A 25863-nucleotide genomic window follows, 5' to 3' on the forward strand; every position below is an offset into this window, starting at 1 on the left:
CAATCAGAGAAGAAAAAGAAATAAAAGGAATACAAGCTGTAAAAGAAGAAGCAAAATTGTCACTGTTTGCAGATGACATGATACTATACATAGAGCATCCTAAAGGTGCCACCAGAAAACTACTAGAGCTAATCAATGAATCTGGTAAAGTTGCACGATACAAAATTAATGCACAGAAATCTCTTGCATTCTTATACACTAATGATGAAAAATCTGAAAGAGATATTAAGGTAACACTCCTATTTACCATTGCAACCAAAAGAATAAAATACCTAGGAAGAACCCTACCTAGGGAGACAAAAGACCTGTATGCAGAAAACTATAAGACACTGATGAAAAAAATTAAAGATGATACCAACAGATGGAGAGATATACCATGTTCTTGGATTGGAAGAATCAATATTGTGAAAATGAATGTATTACCAAAAGCAATCTACAGATTCAATGCAATCCCTATCAAATTACCAATGGCATTTTTTACAGAAGTAGAACAAAAAAATCTTAAAATTTGTATGGAGACACAAAAGACTGCAAATAGCCAAAGCAGATTTGAGGGAAAAAAACGGAGCTGGAGGAATCAGACTCCCTGACTTCAGACTATACTACAAAGCTACAGTAATCTAGACAGTATGGTACTGGCACAAAAACAGAAATATAGATCAATGGAACAGGATAGAAAGCCCAGAAACAAACCCACGCACCTATGGTCAACTAACCTATCACAAAGGAGGCAAGGATATACAATGGAGAAGAGACGGTCCCTTCAATAAGTGGTGCTGGGAAAACTGGACACTAATATAAAAGAATGAAATTAGAACACTCCCTAACACCATACACAAAAATAAACTCAAAATGGATTAGAGACCTAAATGTAACACCGGACACTATAAAACTCTTTGAGGAAAACATAGGAAGAACACTCTTTGACATAAATCACAGCAAGATATTTTTTGATCCAACTCCTACAGTAATGGAAATAAAAACAAAAATAAACAAATGGGACCTAATGAAACTTCGAAGCTTTTGCACAGCAAAGGAAACCATAAACAAGATGAAAAGACAACCCTCAGTAGGGGACAAAAATATTTGTAAATGAATCATCGGACAAAGGATTAATCTCCAAAATATATAAACAGCTCATGCAGCTCAATATTAAAAATACAAACAACCCAAAACAAAAATGGGCAGGAGACCTAAATAGACATTTCTCCAAAGAAGATATACAGATGGCCAAGAAGCACATGAAAAGCTGCTCAACATCACTAATTATTAGAGAAATGCAAATCAAAACTACAGTGAGGCACCCCCTCACACCAGTTAGAATGGGCATCATCAGAAAATCTACAAACAACAAATGATGGAGAGGGTGTGGAGAAAAGGGAACCCTCTTGCACTCTTGGTGGGAATGTAAATTGATAGAGCCACTATGGAGAACAGTACGGAGGTTCCTTAAAGAACTAAAAATAGAATTACCGCATGACCCAGCAATCCCACTACTGGACATATACCCAGAGAAAACCATAATTCAAAAAGACACATGCACCCCAATGTTCACTGCAGCACTATTTACAATAGCCAGGTCATAGAAGCAACCTAAATGCCCATCGACAGACGAATGGATAAACAAGATGTGGTATATATATACAATGGGATATTACTCAGCCATAAAAACGAACAAAATTGGGTCATTTGTAGAGACGTGGATGCATCTAGAGACTGTCATACAGAGTGAAGTAAGTCAGAAAGAGAAAAACAAATATCGTATATTAACGCATATATATGGAACCTAGAAAATGGAAGAGATGAACCAGTTTGCAGAGCAGAAATTGAGACACAGAAGTAGAGAAAAAAATCGTATGGACATCAAGGGAGGAAACCTGCGGGGTGGTGGTGGTGGTGGTGTGATGAATTGGGCGACTGGGATTGACATGTATACACTGATGTGTATAAAATGGATGACTAATAAGAAAAAAACAAAAAAGTAAAAATACACTTCCCACAAAACAATAAATTTTGGAATTATTCAAATACATTGCTGAGAAATGGATCAATCTTAATGACATTTTTTAGAACAATTGGTTTCAGCAAAAATTATTTTTTTATCATTATATGAGTAAATATGCAAAGACTATGTGAATGATTATATGCATAAACAATAGATAATACGGAAAATCAAAAATCTATTTTGCTGAATGGTATGTCACAAATATTCATTTTTCATTAATGTATGCTATATTTTTATTATCTCCTTTATCCTGGTTTCCTCGGAGTTTATACTTCAACTCTTCTAATGGTTACAAAGTTGCAGCATTAGTACATTTACTTAAATTCATTCTTTTTCAAAATGAAAATTTTAAGGCTGTGATTTTATATTTGATTATAGTTTTGCCACACACCATACATTTTGATATGTGGTGTCCTTATTTTTATTATTTTCTAAATAATTTGAAAATAAAACCATATTCTTTGACCTACTTGTTGACTAGAATGGTATTTTTTAATACGGCTGGGGTTGGGGTTTTGGCATTAAAAGTTCATTACACATTTCTAGCTTTATTGCATTGTGGGCAGGAATTGTGGCCTATACTTTTAAATTATTATTAACAATTTCTTTGTTGTTTAGTATATGGTCAATTTTGGTAAATTTTCTACGAACACTTGAAAGAAGGAATATTATTTACTTGAAACTAAAGGACTAATGTGTATTAATTAGTTCAATTATATTAACTGAGAGCAGGTATAAAACTGTAGAAAATTCAAATACACCTGAAAGATAAAAAACAGCTTTCACAAATTTTTTAAAAAGGGAAAAAGTAGAAACTCATCATTAAAACAAGAGTTACCTCTGAAAATAGTAGTTGGAAATAGTTTAATTTACTTATTGTTTCTTACCACTTATATTAATAGGTATTCTACCTTTAGTCTTAAAAGTATACAATTAAAAAAATAACAAAATAACAACTAAAATATTTCAATGCTGATCTTTAGGTATTTTGTTAGTTGTCTGAATGCAAAGGAAAAAATGGTATTTTTTCTACTATTCAAATATACCTGTAAATATTTTGCTACATACTTTAAAATAATGAATCAAATAGATCTCCAATTCTCATTAGATTCACATTACATTTATAATGTAGGTCACATGGTGATTAGTTTTGAGCCAAGATGACTTGCAACTTGAAAAGTAAAGCATAAGAATAACAAAACAAATGGACTCTTCATAAGCCAAATTAAAGATCCCAATAATCACATTATGAGGGGATTGGCAACACATTAATTATCCTGGCTTTATTAATAAAATCTCTCTTTGTCACACACATATGTGCACACACGAATAAACATAGCCTACCAAAAACATATTTGAAGGGCAAGTGTACCTACATACCACATTGAACACACACACTCCACTCTTCATTACTGTTTTACATTGTTTTGATTTTCATCGTATTTTTTTTCCTGGTGTTTTTTTTCTTTGCCATGGTAATGTAGCACACTAAAAATGATTTATGCTAAACAACCTACCATGGACAGTGAGCTTGGTGCTCGTGCTGCTTGATCCTGCCACATTAGCTGCTGTGCACGTGTACTGGCCAGCATCACCAGGCTGAGCAAATGCTATTTGCAGAGCTCCAGAGCTGAGGATGTGCTGGCGGATTGATTCCATAATTACATGCCCATCTTTATGCCACGTAATGTCAGGTGGTGGGAGGCCATCTGCCTCACAGGGTAGCATGATGGGCTTATCCACAGCAATGATATATTCCTTAGGATGGGGGCTAATGACTGGAGGAACTAAAAGATACAAGGTTTGAATGTTATCTTAAAAGCAGGAATGTACCATTTACACACTACAGTATTACTCTAGCAAAGTGAAGTCACATTGACAAGAAACAAAGCCCTGACTTTACCATATCATCACCAAAGGATTGCTATAGCTTGTTTGCGTTGGAAAAGAAAATTCATTGAACCCATTGTAGAAAATTATTCTCTATCTAGTTAACAAATATAAATGATAATCAATTTTGAATAAGGATATAAACATGTACTCATGAGGGATTTCATGTCTAGAAAACTTAGACTGTGTTGACAGAGGTATTTTCTTTAACATACATGTATTGTGATTCATCAGCTACTTAAAACTTCCAAAATAGACCCCTTCAAGGTTTGGAAATTGTTCACCTGCTCAAAGATCCTTTTATTCATGTGTTTCCTACAGTGCTTATGATCTCATATACAGTGGCCATATTTAACAAGATATTTTGTTAATGAATAAAGGAATAAAGAAGTAGAATATGGAAAAGAATTACAATTAACCCTTGAACAACGCAAGGGTTAGGGATGACGACCCTGTGTGCTACCGAAAATCAATATAACTTATAGTTGGCCCTCTGTATCCTTGTCTCCTCTGTATCTGTGGTTTTTGCATCTGCAGATTCAACCAACCTTGGATTGTACAGTAACGTGGTATTTACTACTGAAAAAAAATCCTTGTATAGGTGGACTTGCACGGTTCAAACCGTGTTGGTTAAGGGTTGACGGTATATAGATAGAGCTCTTTCCACTTCTTCAGAAAATGGTGGAAGGGCTTATGGTTAGGATTTCTCTTCCTAGTGTTTACAATAGATTACACTAAGGATATTCTACTGAGCTTTTCTTACCCTTTCCTGCCTTGGGGCTATTGCACATGCTGCCCTCTCTTCCTTGGACACTCTGCTACTTTTACATGGCTCATCCTAGCTCAGCATTCAGGTCTCAGCTCCAGTGGTACCCGCCTCAGCTCCAATAGTATCCTCCCCACCAACAAGTAGTTGTTAAAGCTTACTTTAACCACTAGTGTAAAGTGGTCCCCACATTTTCCCATTTTGGAATATTGAAATGCTGTTAATTGTTCAAAGTGTTCCTTTTTCTTTTTTGAATAAAAGTGTTTCTTTTTTTCATATCAATAGTTTTAATCAATTAGTGAAGGGAAAAACCCTCACTAATTCTTTTCTATGACCTCAGTGTTGCCAAAACCAATGAATATTTCTTGGTCATCATCCTAACTGACCTTTCGCTTGCATTAAAAAAGCTGTCTACTCCCTTCTTGAAACACTGTCCTCTCCTAGCCTCCATCTAGTTTTCCTCTGTCATCTCTTCCCTCTGCTTTGTATTCTTTTCCAGTGTTCTCTCTTTTCTCAGACGTCTTAACAATGCAGAGTCCTGGGGCTTTGTCCTTAAGATATTTTCGGTCCAAATTCTCATCCAGTCTTATAGACTGAAATGCCCTGATTACTTCCAAATTTATATCTTAGACTATACTTCTCCCTTGAGTTCTGAATTCATAAATATTCAACACTTTTTGACATCTCTGCTAGGATTTCTAATAGTTTCCCACATCTAACATGATTAAACAGAAGTCACGCTTTCCTTCCTCCCAAACCAGTTCCTCCCCTTGCATCCCTCACAGCACTATCTCCCATCTCTAGCTCAGGCCCAAAGCCCAGGAAACATCGTTAACTCTTCTCTTTTCCTAACCTCCCAATCTGATTAATCAGCAATCCTGGCAATTACATCTCCAAAGAGTTCTTGAATCCACCACTTCTTGTTCATTTTCCCCTGCAACTCACACACCCACTCGCACTCCCAGCCAGACCGTATCACATGATGCCTAGAGCACTTTACTAGTTCTTCCAGCTCTAGTCTTGTGCTTTCTCGAAATCATTATCTATATACCAGCAAAAGAGGTCTTCCTAAAACCAAACAAGGGTCTTGGTTAAATCGTTAAAAGGCTTCAACACTGCACACAGAAGGAAATCTTACCCCTCCTCTGGTCCTTCGGGCACTCCGTGCACTGGTCCCACTTTCTCTTCTGACCTCCTTCACATTTTCCCAGCCTTCCCAGGTTCATTACTGTCAGCCACACTGGCACGCTCCATTTCTTACCCTTTCCTGCCCTGGGGCCATTGCACATGCTGCGCGCTCTTCCTTGGACACTCTGCTACCTTTACATGGCTCATCCTAGCTCATCATTCAGGTCTCAGCTCCAATGGTAAACCCCTCAGCTCCAATGTACCCCCATCAGTAGGTTAAAGCCTACTTTAACCACTAGTGTAAAGTGGTCCCCACATTTTCCCACTATTCTCCATCTCAGCCTTTTGTTTTCCCTCTGCATAGCATATGTCAGAATTTATCATAATTTCATTTATTTGGTAGTTTCATTTTTTTCCTTCTCCACACTATAAGGAAAGGATCATATCTATAATGGTCAATGTATTTCTACTTATTATCCCAATAAACACTTGTTAAAGAAGTGTTGAAAAATACAAATAAATTAGATTTACAATCTGCAGGTAAGTAAGCTTTACTACAGTTATTAATTCACCATAAGAAAATCACACTACAAGGAAATTCAAATCAGCCATGCAAACTGAGCAGCTCGGAACCCATCCCTAGGTCACGTCTTGATCCACAAAAACAATGCATGTAAGATATGAATATTACATCAAGAAAATATAAGTTAAATGTGAAAAAACCCACACTGTCTTCAGAATATTTTTTTCCATCAAGCTGGTTTAATTGCAATTATGATTTATTTTTTTGTTTCATGACTCTTATTGGTGATTCTTTAAAATTTAAAAAATTTATGATGTTTTTTAAGTGGATATTACAATCCAGTATTTTGTAATGTATACAAAGTAGTATTACAGAGAGAATAGTTTTAAAAATCACCTTAAATATGTGCTACAATGAAAGTACCAAATAGAGGTTCACAGAAATTCAAAATATTATGAGATGCCTCAGTTTTCTTATACAAATAATGCCCCAAAACACCCAAGCACTAAATTTTTTCCTTCATGAGGTTAATAGAAAAACATATAGGATAATATAAACTAAGAATGTTAATTAAGAACTATGGTGGCATCATTACTTTAGATATATGAATTTTGATATACACTATTATAAGCATCTTTGCAATGAAGACATAGAGATTTATTATTTAGGTACCTTGGACATTTAACTTGATTTTGCCCAAGGCTGTACCAGCTGGATTCTGAGCCACACACATGTAAGTACCAGCATCCTCTCTGACAGCTCTGGAGATCTGCAAGCCACCACGAGGAAGAACTGCATGGCTTCTACCTACATCATAGTTACAAAAGCAGAGTGAGAAGAATTTTTATTTTCATTAAAAAATCATACCGACTTCTGAATTATAATACTGAATTGCCATTATTTTCTTGATTGAAACGGTACCTGAAGTGATGACATTGATACCTTCCTTTTGCCAAGTGATGAAAGGACTGGGAGTCCCTGTTGCTTCACATGGTAATAAAATGGGATTGTTTAGAATGACGGCTAGTTCACTTGGCTGAGGCTGAATGACTGGAGGCTCTATAAGAATCAATCAGCAGAAATAAGCAAAGGCTCTAGTTAGTAGCATAAACGTCTATAGTAGCCGTGAGGTTAAACATGCCTGAATTCAAAATTCCAAAATATTAGTGATTTCATCGTCCCAGGGAAAAGCAAATAGCGGTCATATCACATTTTTTGAGTCTTGTTACTATAGCCAGGTTCCATTAGAAGAACTCCATAGAAAAGACTAAAATCAGAAACAGATCATAAAAATTCAAGAAGACAAATAATTTAGGGGTTGTTTTGTGTGGTTTGTCATCTGTATGTTTTCTTTAGTCTACTGAAGAACATCTAGCAGGCTTTCATATCCCCAAAATGTTACTGTGGTTTATGACTCTAGATGGTACCACCTGTCAAGAATAAACATGACTTAGAAAAGTACAACAGCAAAATTTTAATGAATAAATAACCTTTCATACCTTGGACATAAAGGCTCACATGTCGATGTGCAGAGCCAGCTGCATTCCTGGCAACACAAGTATATCTTCCAGCATGGCTTAATTGAGTGGCAAATATTTCAATTGCTCCTAAAAAGGAAAAATTTTTCATGCACAGTGCATCCCTGTTTTTCTGGTTTGATAAACCATATCTCTTTGATTTTGTGTGAGTCTGCCCCCTAGCACAGTAGTGCGTAGCTTGTACTCATACTTGTACCCCCTGTGCTTACCTACCACAGTATTTTTTTAAATATCACTATTAACAGCTTTATTTAGGCAAAACTTACCATAAAATTCACTGATTTAAATGTACAATACAATGATTTTTAGTATATTTACAGAGTTGTACAATTATAATTTAATTTTAGAAAATTTCCATTATGCCAAAAGAAATCTCACTCCACTTATAGTCCTGCCTCACTCTCAACCCCAAGTGTAAGCAATCAGTAATCTAATTTCTATATATATTGGCCTTTTCTGGAAATTTCATATAGATGGGATCATACAGAAGGCTTGTGTCTGACTTCTACCGTGAGCATAGTTTTTGAGTGTCATCTGCTGCAGCAGGTGTCAATATTTTTGTTCCATTTTATTGCTAAACAGAATTCCATCCTGTGAATTATCCACATTTTGTTTATCCATTCACCAGTTGATGGACATTTACATTGTTTCTATGTTTTTGGCTATTGTGAATGATGCTGTATGAACATTTGCATATAAATAAGTCTTTGGGCGGACATATGCTTTCATTTCTCTAGGTAGGGACCTAGGAATGGGGTTGCTGGGTCATATGGTAACTGTTTAACATTTTGAGAAAAGTTCTAAACTGTTTTCTTAGCACAGTACTTTGTGCTGAAGAGTAGTTAATTTTTTTTTTTTGCGGTATGTGGGCCTCTTACTGTTGTGGCCTCTCCCGTTGGGGAGCACAGGCTCCGGACGCGCAGGCTCAACGGCCATGGCTCACGGGCCCAGCCGCTCCACGGCATGTGGGATCTTCCCAGACCGGGGCACGAACCCGTGTCCCCTGCATCAGCAGGCAGACTCTCAACCACTGCGCCACCAGGGAAGCCCAAGAGTAGTTAATTTATATTTTATGATTTTACTTGCTACCCGTTTATGCAGATTTCTGAGATAGCCAAAATACTATGCTTTGAAAGCCAAGTTCTATCCTGAGAACAAATCTTTCATTATTTCCCTTCTACTGAAGAAATAAACAAATTCTCTTTGAATAATATGCCCACACTCATAAACCCTCAGGATGTTAGTTGATACTTTAATCTCCAGTGTACCTCCCCAATGCAGGATGAATTTCCAGAAACACAAATGTGAATCACTTATACTTCCATTTAGGTGAATTTTTTTCTCTTTAATATTATAAAATTTTCAATACTTAAATTCTATAAATGATGGTTACTACCACCCTCAAAAATTATCCATATCATAGCACTTAACACCCAGCCCTACTTGCTAAATTACTGAAACCTTAAAAGCAAGAACCTTATCTTAGTTTTATATCCTCAGAAACTCAGTGGAGTATTTAGCCTATTTTAGGTACTAAATGTTTGTTGAATGAATGGACATTCTATTTGGCCAATAAAACAAGTGTGGTTCACTCAAAGGCAACCGGTAAATTTGTTAAGCCTTAGGTTTAGTAAATATGCACATAAAATCCCAGTGGTCATGCTTAATATATTCATATCAGTCCTAGATATTATTTGTTATTTTGTTTTTAGACTTTTTTTCTATCCCTTTCCCAAGTTCCCCCTCCCCATTCTTAAGTGCATTTTTTTCCCAGATGCCTAAGACCAGGAATACAGATGTACTTTCTTCTTTTATTTTGGTGCAACAGAAGCCCAAGTAAGGCCATCCAGTAAAAACGAATCCAATCAATAGCTGTGTAAATCACTGAGCTGGGTCTTACCTGAGGACAGAATTCTGTAGCCCTCTCCTCTGGGAAGCAGTCTTATACCATTTTTCGCCCAGTGAATTGAGGGAAATGGAACTCCTGAAGCTGTGCAGGTGATCACGGTGGGGGCGTGTGTGGTTACTAGGAAGTCAGTAGGCTCATCAGCTATGGAAGGTGGAACTAAAAGAAAAACAACAAAAAGAAAGAAAACGACATGTTCCCAACCCTTACAGATTTCCAAAGCCTCCTAATATATCCTTCTCTTTCTACACTGAAAGTGAATGCTTGGTCAGTGGAAAAGGAAGCTCTCTTGTGAAGTAGAGGAATGATGGAATGATATCATTATAATAACTTTCAGTCCACATACTAAGCCAGTTCTACCTTGGACAGTGAGATCCACAGTTCTCTTATCCTCTCCGGCATCACTTGTCACAGTGCACTCATAGGTTGCAGTGTCATCCACAGAAGGGGAAATAATTACTAGTGAACCTGAAGAAAGGAGCCTAGAAGAGAGATTTCAAAGTAATGAGGTGCTATATATCAATTTTCATAAATGTTCTAGTTGGTTCAACATGGTACTATCGTGTGAATTGAGGGAAATGGAACTCTTTCCTCATGTTAAAATGAGCATCATTTTATGCATCACACTTTAAGTTTATATGGCAGTGGGTTAATAGGACCTCAACCTTGACATCTGCAGGAAGCAGTGGTGTGGAATGATTGTGTTAAGAGGGAATCTTGAATTTTCTGAATGCTTACGGCATAATCAACCATGTTCTCCCAGGTGAAATACAGTGAAATGAGCACACTGATGATAGCCATTGTTTATTGACCATTGAACACATTCCCGGCACCATCTCAAATGCTTCACATTAATCATCTCTACATTTCACAATAAATTTGCAGATTGGTATTTGATTATTTCTACTGACAGATGGGTAACTACAAGTCTGTCTGTCTTGCACCTTTCCCTACTTCACACGTCTCCTTACATGTGGTGGATACCTTGGAGATGCATAGTACATAAATCAAAGAGTCTTTTCCTTAATTTTGAATCAACTCAAAACTAAAGTGATCTGAATCACTTCAAATGTTCAGAAGGTTGAGTAAATACACATACATTATTTAAAGTAATCTAATGAATCACTTTGCTGTAGAGCTGAAACTAACATAACATTGTTAATCAGCTATGCTCCAATATAAAATAAAAATTAAAGAAAATACGTATCAAAATGAAAAATCAATAAATCTTTTAAATTTCTAGTGGTTGAACACGCTAAAAAAATTAAAATAATCTAAATAAGAATATCTGTATTCTTACTTCAAACTGTGCAATGATGAATGGAAATGATTTGATTCAATGGAAACATACTTGACCTGCTTTTTTATTCAAGGGCATTGTACATTTTCCCCATAGTATATGCTTTCAAGTCACTAAACGCCCAATGCCAAAAGATTAAAAGGGTGAGAAAGAGGGAGAAGCAACAGAGTCTCAAGTGAAACACTCCTAGTTTCATATTTCCTGATATATCAGAACTGATTTTTGTTAAGGTAGGTCTATGAGAACATTTTCTTTCAGTACTATGGCAAACCTTTTGCAAGATATCTATTAACTTGAGATACAAGAAATGATGCTTATCTAAAGTATCAGAAATTCCTAGTTTCTTTTTTAAAGGTTAGTCTTTAAAAAGTATGATATCATATTAAGAGCAATGGTAGTCAAGCTGGAAGAATACAAAAAACTGGGAGAAAATGCTGTTCTTCCTCCACATGCTGCCAAATACCTATGCTGTATTTCAAGGTATAAAATTTGATTTTTATTCTGCAACTAAAACTTGTATTATTTCTACAGAATATTTTTTCTTTTATACCAAATGATGTTTTTATCTTTTGTCTTTATAAAATTCCAAAAGATACTAAAAAAAAAAAGCAGAATGGAAATCTAATTTTTTAGAGCTCAGACAGTTATCTACAGGACTTATGAATACAGAAGTTGCACCTATAATTCAGAAATAAGATTTTAGGTTGAAAAACTAATTCTACATTAAGAAAAAATAATACGCTCTCTACATACTAGCTAATTCTTCATACTTTATATATTTGCTCTCCCCATTGATAGAGTTTAAATGTTAATTCTTTTAAAAATTATGTTTCTAAATAATAGGTGGGATTTGCCAGTTAAATTATTCCTTACCGGTATGAATTCTGATTTTGATCCACATTAAGAAGATGCCCATTTTTTTTCCAGTTGATTGATGGTTTTGGTATCCCAGTAGCCTCACAAGCCAGAGTGGTTTGAACATTTACTGTTACAGTTATGTTGGTAGGACCCAGAGCAATAGATGGAGGAACTAAAACGAAGTCACCAAGTAAGAAACAGGTTCAGTAAATAGTATGCCATTCGAAGTATCTCTGCCAAACTGAAATTAATCATTGCTAACTTGCTTTATAGTTATGAATACAATAAGGTTCTGTGAATTTACACAGTGTTGTGATGACGTTCTTTATAATGGGTCTTCACTGCTTATAATATAGTGTAATACATTTAAATAGCACTAGATATGAAGGTCTTTATGTTATGACCTCACTGGTTTAGGCTACCAAAGAATATCTGACCCAAAGATTGGATGTTGTTCATAAAAGTACATTTACCATGGACTTGTAAATCTATTCGCTTGCGATCTGTTCCAGCAGCATTGGTAGCCATACACAAATATCTCCCACTATCAGTAACATGTGCTGACTGGATGTGAAGGAATCCATTTTCCAAGATGGAGTATCTATAAGAAAGATCACAAGTGAGGTCCTCCAGATCAGCCTTTCTGATTATGCACATTTTGACTGAGAACATTATAAAATACCCAGTTAAATCCATTTTTAGTCCTTTTCCTACTTCAGAAATTTATAATACCCTTGGTGGAAAAAAAAGGATATTCTGCAAAGGTGCATAGCAGATGGGCTTGTGATCTTGGATAGATTATAATCATTACATTTTGAACATAAGCCTTAAGAATTATGCTTTTAAAATACTATATTCTGATCCTCATTTAAGATGAAGAGACTCACTTTAGAATGAAAAGACCCAAATAATGCATTGGATCAAAGATTTAAAAACTTATATTTCAGTTCTTACAGTATTTTTTATCCTTTTCCAGAATTGTTACCTTGCATGATTCTCAGATAGAACAGCTCCATCCTTTCTCCATGTTATCCTTGGGGTTGGCACACCTTCCGCAAAGCATTCCAATACAGTTGACTTATTTAAGTGAATGACAAGACTCTGGGGGCCACTCTTTATGCTTGGAGGAACTGCACAAGAGATGCATGTGGAAAACTTCCTTTATATCAATAACATAGCCTGAACTAAGACTCTTAAGAGGTAATACAAAGTGAGATTTGAGTTAAATGTATGGCTTTGCCTACAGCTAATTCAGGTTAGTATAAATAGAATTGGGGTTTAATTCCTAAAGTCTTATTCAAGGTAAGATTTTATTTAAAAATTTACTTAAAAATGAAGAGTAAATGGGTGGGGAAGCTTTAAATCCCTGATATGGTGTATGAAATCTGGCTTTCTAATGAAAGAGGCTTGAATAGAATAAAAGTCATCTCTGGTATGATACAAATTAAAGATGGTATTTCTTATTTCTCTTTGGCCAAATAATGGTCAGAGAATGTTAATACTGGAACAACTTCACTTTAAATAAAGGATAGAAAGTGGGGTGTTATAACAAAGCACATCTGTGATTAATTATGCAAGTCTCAGAGTGTGTATTTTATTAATCATTGAGTTCATATGGGAATAGAAAACTTGAATTTTAATTTTAGTGTTAGAGATATTAGCTGCCTGGGTCACTCAACTTGTAAAGTTTCGTATATTAAAAATCCAAGGGGACGGTTTTGAAAAAGTCTGTATCATATTCTTGAAATTTGGCAGATTTTAGTGTTTAGATTTTATATTTGAGAAAATTATAGTCCCATGGCAGTCTCTGTCTAGCACATATATAATCAAACACCAACATCAACAAAGGTGACTAAATAATTGGCTACTTGTCATCCAGAGATTTAGTGTATTAACTTCTCCAATGGCTCTGATCTGAATGAGGCAAAACATCAGGATATGCTGATAACAATTGGACATACATTGTCCTCTAAGAGAAATGTATCTTTTTTTTTGAAATTGAGTTAGTTTGAATATAGTGATAGTACAAATATCACATGTTGTCTTTATGAAAAGAAATAAGATAAGCACAAGAATTTGTTTAGTATGCTCATAAAAAATAAAAATGTTATCATCTCTTTAAATGCCCTTATCTAAATTTCTAAATTGTGAAACAGTGATTAATTTTTCTTACCATTTACAGTGAGAATAAATTCTCTTGTAGTCTTTCCTGCAATGTTGCTGGCAACACAGGTATAATTGGCTGTATCACCTAGATCTGCATTATTAATTTGCAAGTATCTCCCTCCAGATAGGATTCTTACTCGAGGTGTTGCCTGGATTCAGTAAGTAAAATTTACCATTAAAATGTCGGACAAATAAAATAAAATATTAATCATCAAAAGTAACTATAGTGAACTGTAGTGCACCTGTCTCCCAGTATCTTTGTCTGCTCCCCCCACCGCTATCCTGGTATCAAAAACTCTTGGGAAATATTTCTATGAGTGTAGTTAAAGCAAGAGCACAATCAGTGTCTCCAGTTCTCCACAGTGACGGCCACAATGAACCTCTCAAGGATGAAAAGGTGTCTCAAGTTGGGCCCATTCGAGCTCCCCAGAAAGACACTGCTGGAAGTGTTGGAATAAGGCATATTTTTACTGGAATCACTGGTAGTGAGGATGACATAGCTTGGTGGCAGTCTTACCACCATGTGGGGACAGCTTGCTCTGAATCTAAGACATAAGCAGAGTTGGGATTCAGAGAAAGGACAGAGATGCTTGACTACATGGTTAGAGCCTCTGGATCTAGTAATGCCTAAAGCTTAAGTTCACCAATTACTATAGCTAATAAATATCTTTTTTTTCCCATTTAAATTATTTTGAGTTTGAATTCTGTCACTGAAAGCTGAAAGTCTCCTGACTAATAAATTAACTTTGGTTAACTTATAGGAAATAATTATCCTTCAACATATTTAACATAAGTAAATAAATTATTTTAGTCTACAAATAGTTATTAAGCACTTATTTTGCACCCAGGCATGGGACCAAGAATTATGAAAATGCAGAGACCTATATTGAAATGAAATACTGAAATATAATGAAATCTAATCTCTGCTATAATGTCCAATTGGGGATCGTTCATAGACTTTAAAAAATGCCAGGTAACATCAAAGACTGATTTTTCTGATTGTGCCTAAGTGGAACTACTTCAGGAAGAGCCCAAATAAGGTTTTTCTACCATATGGGTTCTGTCCCAGATAAACATATATTTCTAATGAAAAAAGTTGTTCACACTAACATAGACAGTTCAGGTCAATTTATCTTGAAAGTCCACACATTTTCTCTAGGCCTTTCCTTGCTACAGGGGCTATTAATGGTAAACTTTTATTACTTCTGATGAGAATAAGTGATTTCTTAAACATACATGGTAAGTTCTACGAAACATTTTAATTTTGATATGGGTTTGGCAGGATTTTAGGCTAATAAAAAAATTCTGAGTTGATTCTCATGTCTTTCTTCCATGAACATCAGTAAGTTCTGCCAACTTATTCAGTCTCACTACAATTTTCTCTGGTTCTCTTCTCATTTTCTGCCAGTGATTCTTCCAAATTTGATTTCTTTCCTCAGATAGAACATCATTCTCAGCTGATGACCTTAATTCCTACTTCACTGAGGAAAATCAAAACCAGGTGCCTGCAATTTCTCCCTCTCATCTCTTGCATATGAATGCAACCTTCCTTCCTATTTTTCCATCTCTGTGGAAAAAGGTCAACGCTTCTGTCCAAGGCTAATGTCTTCACCTGTCACCAGGGTCCCAACCCTTCCCCACTCGACACACTTAGTCCTGTATCTTCCATCTCTTTCAGTAAATAAGCATATACAAGTCTCTTTTGTATTTAAGTAACAGTCCACAATCATTTCCACTTCCTCTTCTTTAACTCCCCCAGACAGCTGTAACCTGTCTTCTACTTTGATCACTGTATTGAAGAACCGTTGTTCAGATCTTTAATCAAGTCTATGTATTGCCAAAGCCAGTGAATACAACTTAATTTGTATCTTAACATGGACTCTGTTAACCACTCCCTCTCTCTTCCTTGGCTTTCAGTACACCAATGTCTCCTATATTTAATCTTATTTCTCTGAGTCCTCATTCTCAGTCCCATTCTTCTCTTCTTCCTTTGCTCACCTTTTAATTGTCAATGTTGCCTTAGGCTTTATTCTCATTTACAAGTCTTCTCACACTGTGTGCTTTCTGGCTGACCTCATACAAACTGATGGCTTCAGCAACAGGTTACACCATTGAGGACCACCAAATCAAAGATGTTTTTGATGAAATATGGACCCATATGTCTTAGTGCTTCTTAGAAGCTCCACTTAGATAATATATAGGTAATTCAAACTCAAAATATCTAAAACTGGACTCATTTTTTCCCCCATAACTGTTGAAATCAGTCTGTCCCAGTACTGACATCACTTGGTCATATATGAGATTAGCCTGAATTTCTGTATCATCAGCATTCACTCAGTCCCTATCTGAACACCTAATGGTCTAGAGTGAAATGCACACATGGGAGATAAGACTATGGAGGAAAAGTCAGAGCATGAAGGGCTTTGTGAGCTAAGCTGGGCAGTTTAACCCGAATCCTGAAATCTATGGAGAATCATCAAAGGATTTTAATCAAGGTCTACTTCAACCATACCAAGCTACCTGCAGTTCCTGGGACAGCAGCATTCCTTCTCCTGTAATGTCTTTGTACATGCTATCACTTATGTTTGGAATCCCCTTCTTCTTTCTCATCCAACATCTACCCAACATTTAAACTGAACTCACCCTTTCCAAGAGGCTCCCCTGGGCTATTCCTTACCCTTCAGTCTGGATTACTTGCTTCTCCCCTGTGTTTCCATAAAATGCTGTATATCCCTCTAAGATATTGTTTATTGAATATCAGCAGTATCAATTTTCTACAATCTTTGATATATTTCTGTATATTTTCAGATAGTCTGTGAGCTCCTTGAGGATCAAGATTATTCTCAGGGGCAATCATAGTGCCTAGCATTATAACAGGCACACAATAAACAGAGAAACTGAGGCACAGGACTGTTAAGTGATATGCATGATGATTTAACAAGGAAGCAACTCTCAGCACCCAGTCTCTGTGTTTGGCATTTGTGTGATTTGATGATGGTGAAAATCTTTCTGCCTTATGTATTAGGGACACAATTTCCTTTTATTTAGGCACAGTGTACCACAATAGGTTATACTAACAGGATGAGGAAGAACAAAGGAGAAACAAAAGGATAAGTAAGTACTAGGATAAGGACAATCAGAGCATTCAAAGTCACGGCTTTGGGCCAACCCTAAACGCCTACTTAGGATCCTGGGCTGTGACACTATAGCGCAGCAGACAGATATCACCTGAGCATGGGAACCTTTAAAGAGCCAGTAACTGTGTTTTCAAAGATTCCAGTCCATATTCCTGGTGTTGCACAGATCCTAGGGGTCACTCCTGAGGACCACTCCTGAGACTAGGGAAATTCAGTAATAGGTTTGCCCTAGGGAGTTGGCAGGACAGGTCAGGTCTTTTGAGACTCTGATGGTTTCTTCCCTCTCAAGTAAAGACAAATGGTACAGATGAACCTATTTGCAGAGGAGGAATAGAAAGGCAGATGTAGAGAACGGACATGTGGACACAGTGGGGGAAGGGGAGGCTGGGATAAATTGGGAGATTAGGTTAACATGAATACACTACCATGTGTAAAATAGCTAGCTAGTGGGAACCTGCTGTATAGCACAGGGAGCTCAGCTCGGTGCTCTGTGATGACCTAGACGGGTGGGATGTTGGGGTGAGGGAGGTCCAAGAGGGAGGGGATATATGTATATATATGGCTGATTCACTTCACTGTACAGCAGAAACTAACACAACATTGTAAAGCAACTATACTCCAATTAAAAAAAAAAGACATAGCTGAGTGTTTTAATTCAACTTTAATCCACGGGCTCCAGGAGATATATACTTGGGCCAATTTACAGAGTATATGAATCAAAATACCTGTCTTTTGCCTCATAACTAGCTACTAACTACTCCAAGAAGGCTGAGAAAAAGGCTGATTAAAGGACCCTGTGCCCACCCCTGTAATGTTGAATAACTAGTAGTCTGACACTGTTTGGTTTTATCTCCCTAGCTAGGACTCTATTGCTGATTTTTTTGTCTCACAATGAATCTGTGGAATTTAGCAAGATTTACCTGTAACCGTTCTCCATTTTTAAGCCAGGTGATTACAGGTGGGGGCACTGCATCCGATTTGCATTCCAATGTCACTTGTCTGTTCCGTAACACAGTGAAATCCTGGGGCTCATCAGTTCCAGCGATATTAGGGGGGACTGGGCATGAGAACAAATACACCAAAGGCTTTTAATAAACAGGATATAAAATGATCTGGATTATCTGAGGTGTTCAACGAATGTTGCTTCTGCTGTATGAAATAAAAAGCATAAACTTAAAACATTACTCATTCAATTTATAGTACAATGATTACAAATAGTGAAAATTTTTTTACCTTCCTCAGTACTTTCACATACATCAAGTAATGAAATTCTTCCAATGGCCACGTAAATGACAGGATAAGTAATATAATCACAGTCTAAGTACAAAGAAGGAATTCCTTGTCTAGCTCTACACTTGGTAATAATTTTCTCTGAACATCATATTTTAAAACTTCTAAATTAGGGTCTGCCCATTATAATATACAGAAATATGTACATTTTTCTTAATATGCAGAAAGGGGGAGGGGCAAAATAGGGTTAAGGAATTAAGAGGTACAAACTACTATGTATAAAATAAATAAGCTACAAGGATATATTGTAAAGGGAATACAGTCAATATTTTACAATAACTTTAAATGGAGTATAATTTATACAAATTTTCAATCACTATGGTTTACACCTGAAATTAATATAATATTGTAAATCAACTATATCACAATTTAAAAATGTACATTTTTTATGTGACTCTTATATACAAATTTACATGTCAATTAGTGGCAGGTCTAATTTTTGTGTAGGACTGGCAGGGTGAGGGGAACACTCCTATATTACACCAGCCCTACAGTTTGTGTTGCCTAGTCATTTAGGCTATGGGGAGAGGAACATTAAAAGAACTTAACAGAAGATCTTTATCTTCATTACATGAAGAGTAATTCCCATTTCTATGTCAAAATAGTATCAGCCACAGTCTAATTGGCCCAACTTTTCTAGAAGGTAATTTGGCCTTAAATGGTGTGTGTGTGTGTGTGTGTGTGTGTGTGTGTGTGTACATGCATGCGTGTGTACTTGCATATAATCAAGTAAATATACCTACAGAAATTTATCAAAACAAAATAATTAAAGGAAGAGGCCAACACACATGTACAAAGATGTCTATAATAGTGTGGCTTATATTGGTAAAAATACAAAACAGCTTAAATATCCAAAAATAAGGAATGTATTAAATAAATAATGACATATTCATAAAATGGGACATCATGGAATCACTAAAAAGTAATGTTATAAAAATACATTTTTTGACATGAAAACATGTTCACCATACCACTAAGATAAAAAAAGTTAAATAACTATATGCTGTATGATCACATTTCTGTGACAATATTTATATGTAAAAAGGTCTTATCTTTGTGTGATGAGATTATGATTGATTTAGATAATTTATACTCTATGATTTAAAACCAATGAATATGAATTATTTGTGCAGGAACAAAACAAATAACTCAAAAAATCCATTAAACTATTCCCAACAATAGTTTAGTGGACTACTGTGATCAAATATAAAAATCAGATTTGCAAAATACATTTTTCCTAATATATAAACATAGTTTTATGATATGTTAGACAGTTGCTCTATGTCCCATAAATTATGCCTTTAAATTAGGTATTAATGTATGATGGACTGCAGGACATTTTGCCAACTTTACCATGCACTCTCACTAAATATTCTTTATCATCATCTCCTGCAGGACTGGATGCCAGACACGTGTATCTTCCTGTATCTTCCACCTATAAAATTTGAATAAGTGAATGACACAATGTTAACATGCTGGTTTTGGTGATGAGAATAAATATTAGAATGAATATAGAAGTCTCACACAGAGCAAGATATCATTAAGAGTACAGTAATAAAATTTAATAAATGGTTTTAACATTTAACATTTAACATTTAACAGTTAAGTGTATCAGTTAAATGTTTTAACATTTAACATTTAACAGTTAAGTGTATCAGTTACATTTGATACTGATACTGGGCATGGCTTGACATCTGTTACATGTAAATCTATGTATTTGACATAGATTTAACAGGGTTTTGGTATTTGATCTCAAAATGTTTGCATATTAGGTATATTTAATGATCTCAGAAAGGGCAGATACATATAAGACCTACCACCATACATGACAGACCAGATACTACAGTATTTATTGAAGAAATAAGTATTTATAAATTTAAATTGCAGACTGAAAATTCTACTGGAGTCTTCCTGAAGAAAATAAAATACATTAACCAACCAATCAACTAACCAACCAAAAAAGTAAATAAAATATCAGGTTATTTTAATAAAGCACATTAATACCACATTTTTAGTCTACCTTTGATATACATGGTGAAACAAAATAGCTATATTATGTAATTTGGCTGTAAATAGGTCAGGCTGACAGCAAAATCTACTATTTTCTGACAAAAACCAGAAACATTTCTTTAAAAATCTCCATACATAGTTTCCACTGGAAGTGTTAGTCTTCATTCATATTTGACATTGTGTAGAGGATGTCTTATGTATGTGTAAACGATACACTGAAAAACAGATGATCTTACTACTGTGAAAAATATATTTTGGAAAAGTAGAAAATCCTGTTTTCATTTATTTTATTCACGAATACTCCTAGAACACTGGGAATTTTAAACTTTTTACATTCAAAACTGACTTTATAGTTTATGGAAAAACATTTTGGTAGGCTGCAAAAAGTCCACTGAAAAAATTTAATACTAGTATGTTTGGAAAATTAAATATGACTTCAGAAGAATGACTGTCTCATCGTCCTTCAATTAAGAATTGGAAGTCATGCACTACTGCCTAGAGAATAATTTCTAAATTTCTCATCATATCTTTCAAACCTCTAAAAGTCAACTCTTACTCCACCAATTCAGTTTATTCCCAAATCATATTGCCCCCTCCACTTGTCGTGTCTTAGCCAAACTTGCACTGTCATTCATGACTGTTTTGAGATCTTGCCTTCTCCAAGAAACATTTCCTGACAACTTATACCCTTCTGAATATTGACAGTTACTATTAGTAGCTACATTTCCTAAAGTGTGTTCTGTTAATAGGGTGTTTAAAAAATTATAGTTAGTCAGGTTTCTTTGGAGTAAGAGTTTGCAGAGTTGTTGACATGCATTATGGCTCACAAAGGAGAGGAAGGTACAGTGTATAAAGTTTTTCAGATCTACTTGGTCACAGAATTTTTCTCCCTTTGGAATAAATTACAGAATGAGGGTTTAATGGAAAATGTGTTAGCAAACTCTTGTCTTTACCACACAGTTTGGAATTTGCAAAGCATCCATTAGGTAGCAGGCATAACTACATGCTATAGTTACATACACAAAAAGACACAGGTAACTAAGATATAATTTAGTAATAAGTGCTTTAACAGAGATATGTACCAAATGTTGTGAAAACACAGAGGACCAGAGGAACCAAGAGCAGTCTTGAGACTTGATAATATTTAATTTTTCAATTCTATAATGTTTTTCTTATTGTTTTCCTAATCTGGTCCTATGTAGTTTTATTTTTCTTAGAAAATTGGAAATTCCTTGAAGGCTGAGAAACATCTTATGTATTAGATTTGTATTCTCCACAAAAGCTAGAATGTGTGGGTCACCATTTAACACTCTATGGAACCTTTGTCTTGTTGTAACATAACTTTTCATTCTTACATTTAAGACCTAGTGTAATGTGGCCTTAATTTCCCTCTAAAGCTTTATTTACCATGATTCCTTTATACTTATGGTTCTAGTGCACACACTTCCCTGTCTCCATGCTACTCCCTATGTTACAAAATTCTTTTGCTTCCTTTTTGGTCTGTTGAAATTATAACATTCAAGGGTTTTGATTCAGTATGTGGTTTGACAGTTGGACCTGAGTTTTCTCTGGGTTATTGAAGTGCTTGACAGAGGGAAGAGGGGAATGGAAGGTGTGTTCTCCTTGATGTTAGAAACAGGAACTGGGCTGAGTTCCACTGGCTATGCTTTTTTTTTTTTTTTTCATTCTCCAAATATTTATTGAGCACCTAATATAAACCAGACAAGGTGCTTGAAATATACTGTTAACAGGATGAAGAAGCTCCTTAACCCAAGGAACTCACATTCTAGCCTAAAGGCAAATATTAATGAAACAATCCCACAAATAAATCATCATAGATCATGATAAATGCTCTTTATTGTAAAAAGTCATGACAAGTTGTGACAGGATATCACCCGAGGGCTTGATGTTCTCAGACAGTAGTAGGTGAGGTTTCTCCATGGAAGAGACATTTACGTTCTGAAGCATGAACAGGAGTCACCTAGGACAGGGGTAGGGGTAGGGGAAGGATGGCGTGGAACTCTTCAAGCAGAGGAACAGCGTGTGCAAAGACCCCAGGGCGGGAGAGGGTACAGAGCACCTGAGGGCCTGAACTAGACCAGAGTGGCTGACAGCAGAGAGCAAACAGGAGAGTGGCCCGAGATGAGAAGGGAGCAGGGTAAGGACCTTGGCCTTTATCCCAAGAGAAATGGGGGCCATTGAGGTTTTTAAGCAGGGGACTGACATGATAAGATGTGTACTTCATGATCACTCAGCCACTCTGTGGAGAATGAACTGGAGAGGGCCAGAGGGGAAGTGCAGAGGCCAACATGGGAGATAAATAGAAGGAAAAGAGAAAATGAGAGGGTGTGAGCAACCCCATGTCAGTCGGGAGGCAAACCGGTAGAGATTAAGAACATGGGCTCGGAATCAAGCTGCCCAGTTTGTGTCCTGACTTTGTTACTTACTCTATGATCTTGAGCAAATTACCTAAGCTCATCTCTAAAAGAGGGATAGTATCTGCCTATGTCCTAGACGGTGTGAGGATTCAATGACAAATACACCTCAAGAACTCAGAACGGTATCTGACACACAGGAACGTGCTGTGGCCCAAGGCCACACAGCTACTACTAGAAACAGAGAAATACTGGACTGCTCTGATTAAAGCTGGGGGTGGGCGGGCCGGGCCCCAAGCCTCGTCCACTTGTCCACCCCTAACCACCACCTTGTCCTAGTCCCACCCACGCAGCCCTAAATGCCTGGGACTTCACAGACACCCTCTCTGCCAAGGAAGGTTGGCCTCAGAGTGGCCTGTTGGGAGCCTGTCTCCTGGGCACTGTGTGAAAAAATGGGGTGACAGCAGCTGACCTGTTTAAGAGTTCTGGCATGCAGGGCAACGCTCAACTTTATAATATAACTAGACTAGAACCTCAGAAGGCTTTTGCTTTCCATACTTCATCTACCAAAAGGAAAAAAAAGTCTAAACACTCTTCTGCTTGCTGACGTATATATAAACTGTTTTATTTTTTAAATAACGATGAAGGGGAAAAAGGCCACGAAACAGACAAAAACAGCCTCGAAGGAACTCGAAGGAAATGTAGATCTCAGAAGGGTATGGTTAACAGAAATGCCTTTGAAGGAACTCCTGAGAAGTTTATGGTGGCCCTCACTACCTGCCTGCTTTATTCATTCTGTCTCCCCTCTCTGCCCCTCCTAAGCCATGGCTCTGATCCGGTTTCGAGCAGAGACTTAGTCATCTCTGGGTTCTAACCTCCTAGAGATTTGCTTGGAGACAAGGAAGTCCATGTATCAACCACAGGCCCCACTGCAGGAATGGCCCCCTGAGACCTCATGGCCTGTGGCTGGCCAGGGTTACTGGGGGGTGAAGTCAGGGTCTGTGAACCCACAACCCAGCCAGCTGTTCCAGAATTAGGTCACAATGAGAGATACCTGGAGTCCCTGTGTGCCAAACACCTGTCCTGAGCCATTCCCAACATTCCTGACCAGACGCAGCCTCCTGATGATTCTGGTTTACACGGATGGGACTATGGGATCATAATGGCAAAACGGCCTCACGTATCTGAAGACCAGGATAGCTGATAAAGCCGGAACTACCCCAGGACAAATAAGAGCTCTCACCAGCCCAAAGAAAGCACCCAAAGGTCAAAAAAGCTGGGAAGACTTGGGCAGGGGAGGCCCTCTCCAGACAAGGTGGGCTGCTGGACAGCACAGATACACACAGACAAAACGAGAAACTGATAGGAGCGCTAAAGATTGTACAGACAATACTTGTTCATTGGCAGTGTGTGTGGGGGGAAATAAGGGGAGGAAAACTGGCAATCGGCCAGTTGTCCCCAGCTGCCCCGGGGAAAGCACGGAAGGAACTCCTGTTCCAGAGAGACCAGAGCTGGTGCAGCTGTTCTTCAGGACAGCACAGCCTTCTCCTCCTCACCTCAGTCAGCCGGGGCCAAGTCTGTGGCCTGCAGTCGCTCCGTCTCCTGGGACGCTTTGCCCCACTGTGTCACACTCGGCTGGGAACGCCTGAATCCTTTTCACCAAACCCTTCCTTTTCATTCTACTGTCTTTGCAATTTTCTGGCAGCATTAGTGTGTCGAGCTCTTCCAAGATTTTCATAAACTGCTCGATTGTGGCTTTTACTCTCCTATCGAGTTTGCAGAGAGCTTCAGCTTGCAAATCCTTGGCTAGAAAACCCTGCTGGATTCCGGAAGGCTCTTTATTCCACTCTTCCAGTTGGTCAGCTATCTTCTCCACAGACTTCTCCAAATCTTTCCACTTCTTTAGTTCAACTTCTTCCTCTGGACTGTTCTTTTTCCCAAGTAACATGACCCGGCAACCATTTTGTATTCCAGGTGCTGACACCAGCGTCTCCATTTCCTTCAGAGATTTTCCCTTAAATATGGGTTTCTGAAAAGGCAGTGGGACCCCTGTGGCCTCTGCAAAAACCTGGGCCAGGTCTTGAACCATTGGTTCACTACAGCCCTCTTGCGGGATAACTTGAAGATCGTGCTTCTCATTAATGGGGGTGATGGTCCCGCTGGGCTCGGCAGCTGCCATTTCCTCGCTCGGGGCCGAGCGAGGCCATGCTTTCTTCTATACCCGCGGCCTGCAAGCGGCGTCCCTGGTGGATCTGGCATGCCCTCTGGTCGCACTCCGGATGGCAGATTGCTGGGAGGAAGGCGGACCGCCCTCGGCTTGGGGCACCGACTAGGGCGGCTCCCGGCCCTGGCCAAGGGGTGCGCTTCCGGGGGCCCCGCCGCTCCCCGGTGGCGGTGGGGGGGGTCGCCTCGCAGTCTCCAAGCTCTGCCGTGCTCCGCCGGACCCGTGCTTTGGCTACGCTTTTGAACCACACCCAGGACTGAGCAGTGGTTAAGTATTTGGCAGGTGAATACTTAATCTTTCTGTGTCTGTTTCTGGATTTGTAGAAAGGGGATAAAGACACTGCCTCACAGAGTTGTCATGATGGTCACGGGTGTGATAGCGCCCATAGCTGAACATAAGACTGACACGATTTACAACCCTTAGCTCTCTTTTCCAGCTCCCTTTCTTTTGTTTCCTCAGTGAAAATGTACATGAAATATGATTAAATAATGTATTATTCTACTTTTAAAGAAATGATGATTATAATAACAATAAAATCAGCAACAACAGCAATCATTCTAACTCCGTTTTAGCATCACTTCATGCCCGTGGCACCAGTCTAAGCACATCAAGTTAGACTGTCTCTAAAACCCCAAGTATATACGTTCAGTATTATTACTGTTTTTATCCCCAGTTTACAGATGAGGACGTTAAGGAACACATGGATATTTGTAATATAAGGTTTGCCTTTATTTGTAGAACAGTATA

General features: G+C 37.5%; 2 protein-coding genes across 2 annotated transcripts in view; both read right to left on the minus strand.

The window, feature by feature from the left end:
* HMCN1 (hemicentin 1) overlaps nt 1-25863 on the minus strand; it is a 528232-nt gene that overhangs the window by 104284 nt on the left and 398085 nt on the right. The window contains exons 70-81 of the mRNA XM_022593376.3: nt 19861-19942; nt 18138-18274; nt 14088-14229; nt 12900-13044; nt 12388-12515; nt 11930-12086; nt 10117-10238; nt 9751-9915; nt 7812-7919; nt 7234-7371; nt 6985-7119; nt 3523-3792 (exon numbers count right to left, since the gene is read on the minus strand). Coding sequence (XP_022449084.2) covers nt 3523-3792; nt 6985-7119; nt 7234-7371; nt 7812-7919; nt 9751-9915; nt 10117-10238; nt 11930-12086; nt 12388-12515; nt 12900-13044; nt 14088-14229; nt 18138-18274; nt 19861-19942 — 1729 coding nt within the window. The remainder of the gene's footprint in view (nt 1-3522; nt 3793-6984; nt 7120-7233; nt 7372-7811; nt 7920-9750; nt 9916-10116; nt 10239-11929; nt 12087-12387; nt 12516-12899; nt 13045-14087; nt 14230-18137; nt 18275-19860; nt 19943-25863) is intronic.
* LOC111184664 (BAG family molecular chaperone regulator 1-like) lies at nt 22521-25316 on the minus strand. Its single transcript, XM_089909872.1, is given in 2 exon segments — nt 22521-24498; nt 24500-25316. Coding segments are annotated over 2 exon segments (621 nt in total). The 5' UTR covers nt 25072-25316; the 3' UTR covers nt 22521-24449.

This window comes from Delphinapterus leucas, chromosome 1 (genome assembly GCF_059928025.1).
Source record: "Delphinapterus leucas isolate spDelLeu-1000000601 "Yukka" chromosome 1, BTC_Dleu_Yukka2, whole genome shotgun sequence".
In the NCBI taxonomy this organism is placed as follows: domain Eukaryota; kingdom Metazoa; phylum Chordata; class Mammalia; order Artiodactyla; family Monodontidae; genus Delphinapterus; species Delphinapterus leucas.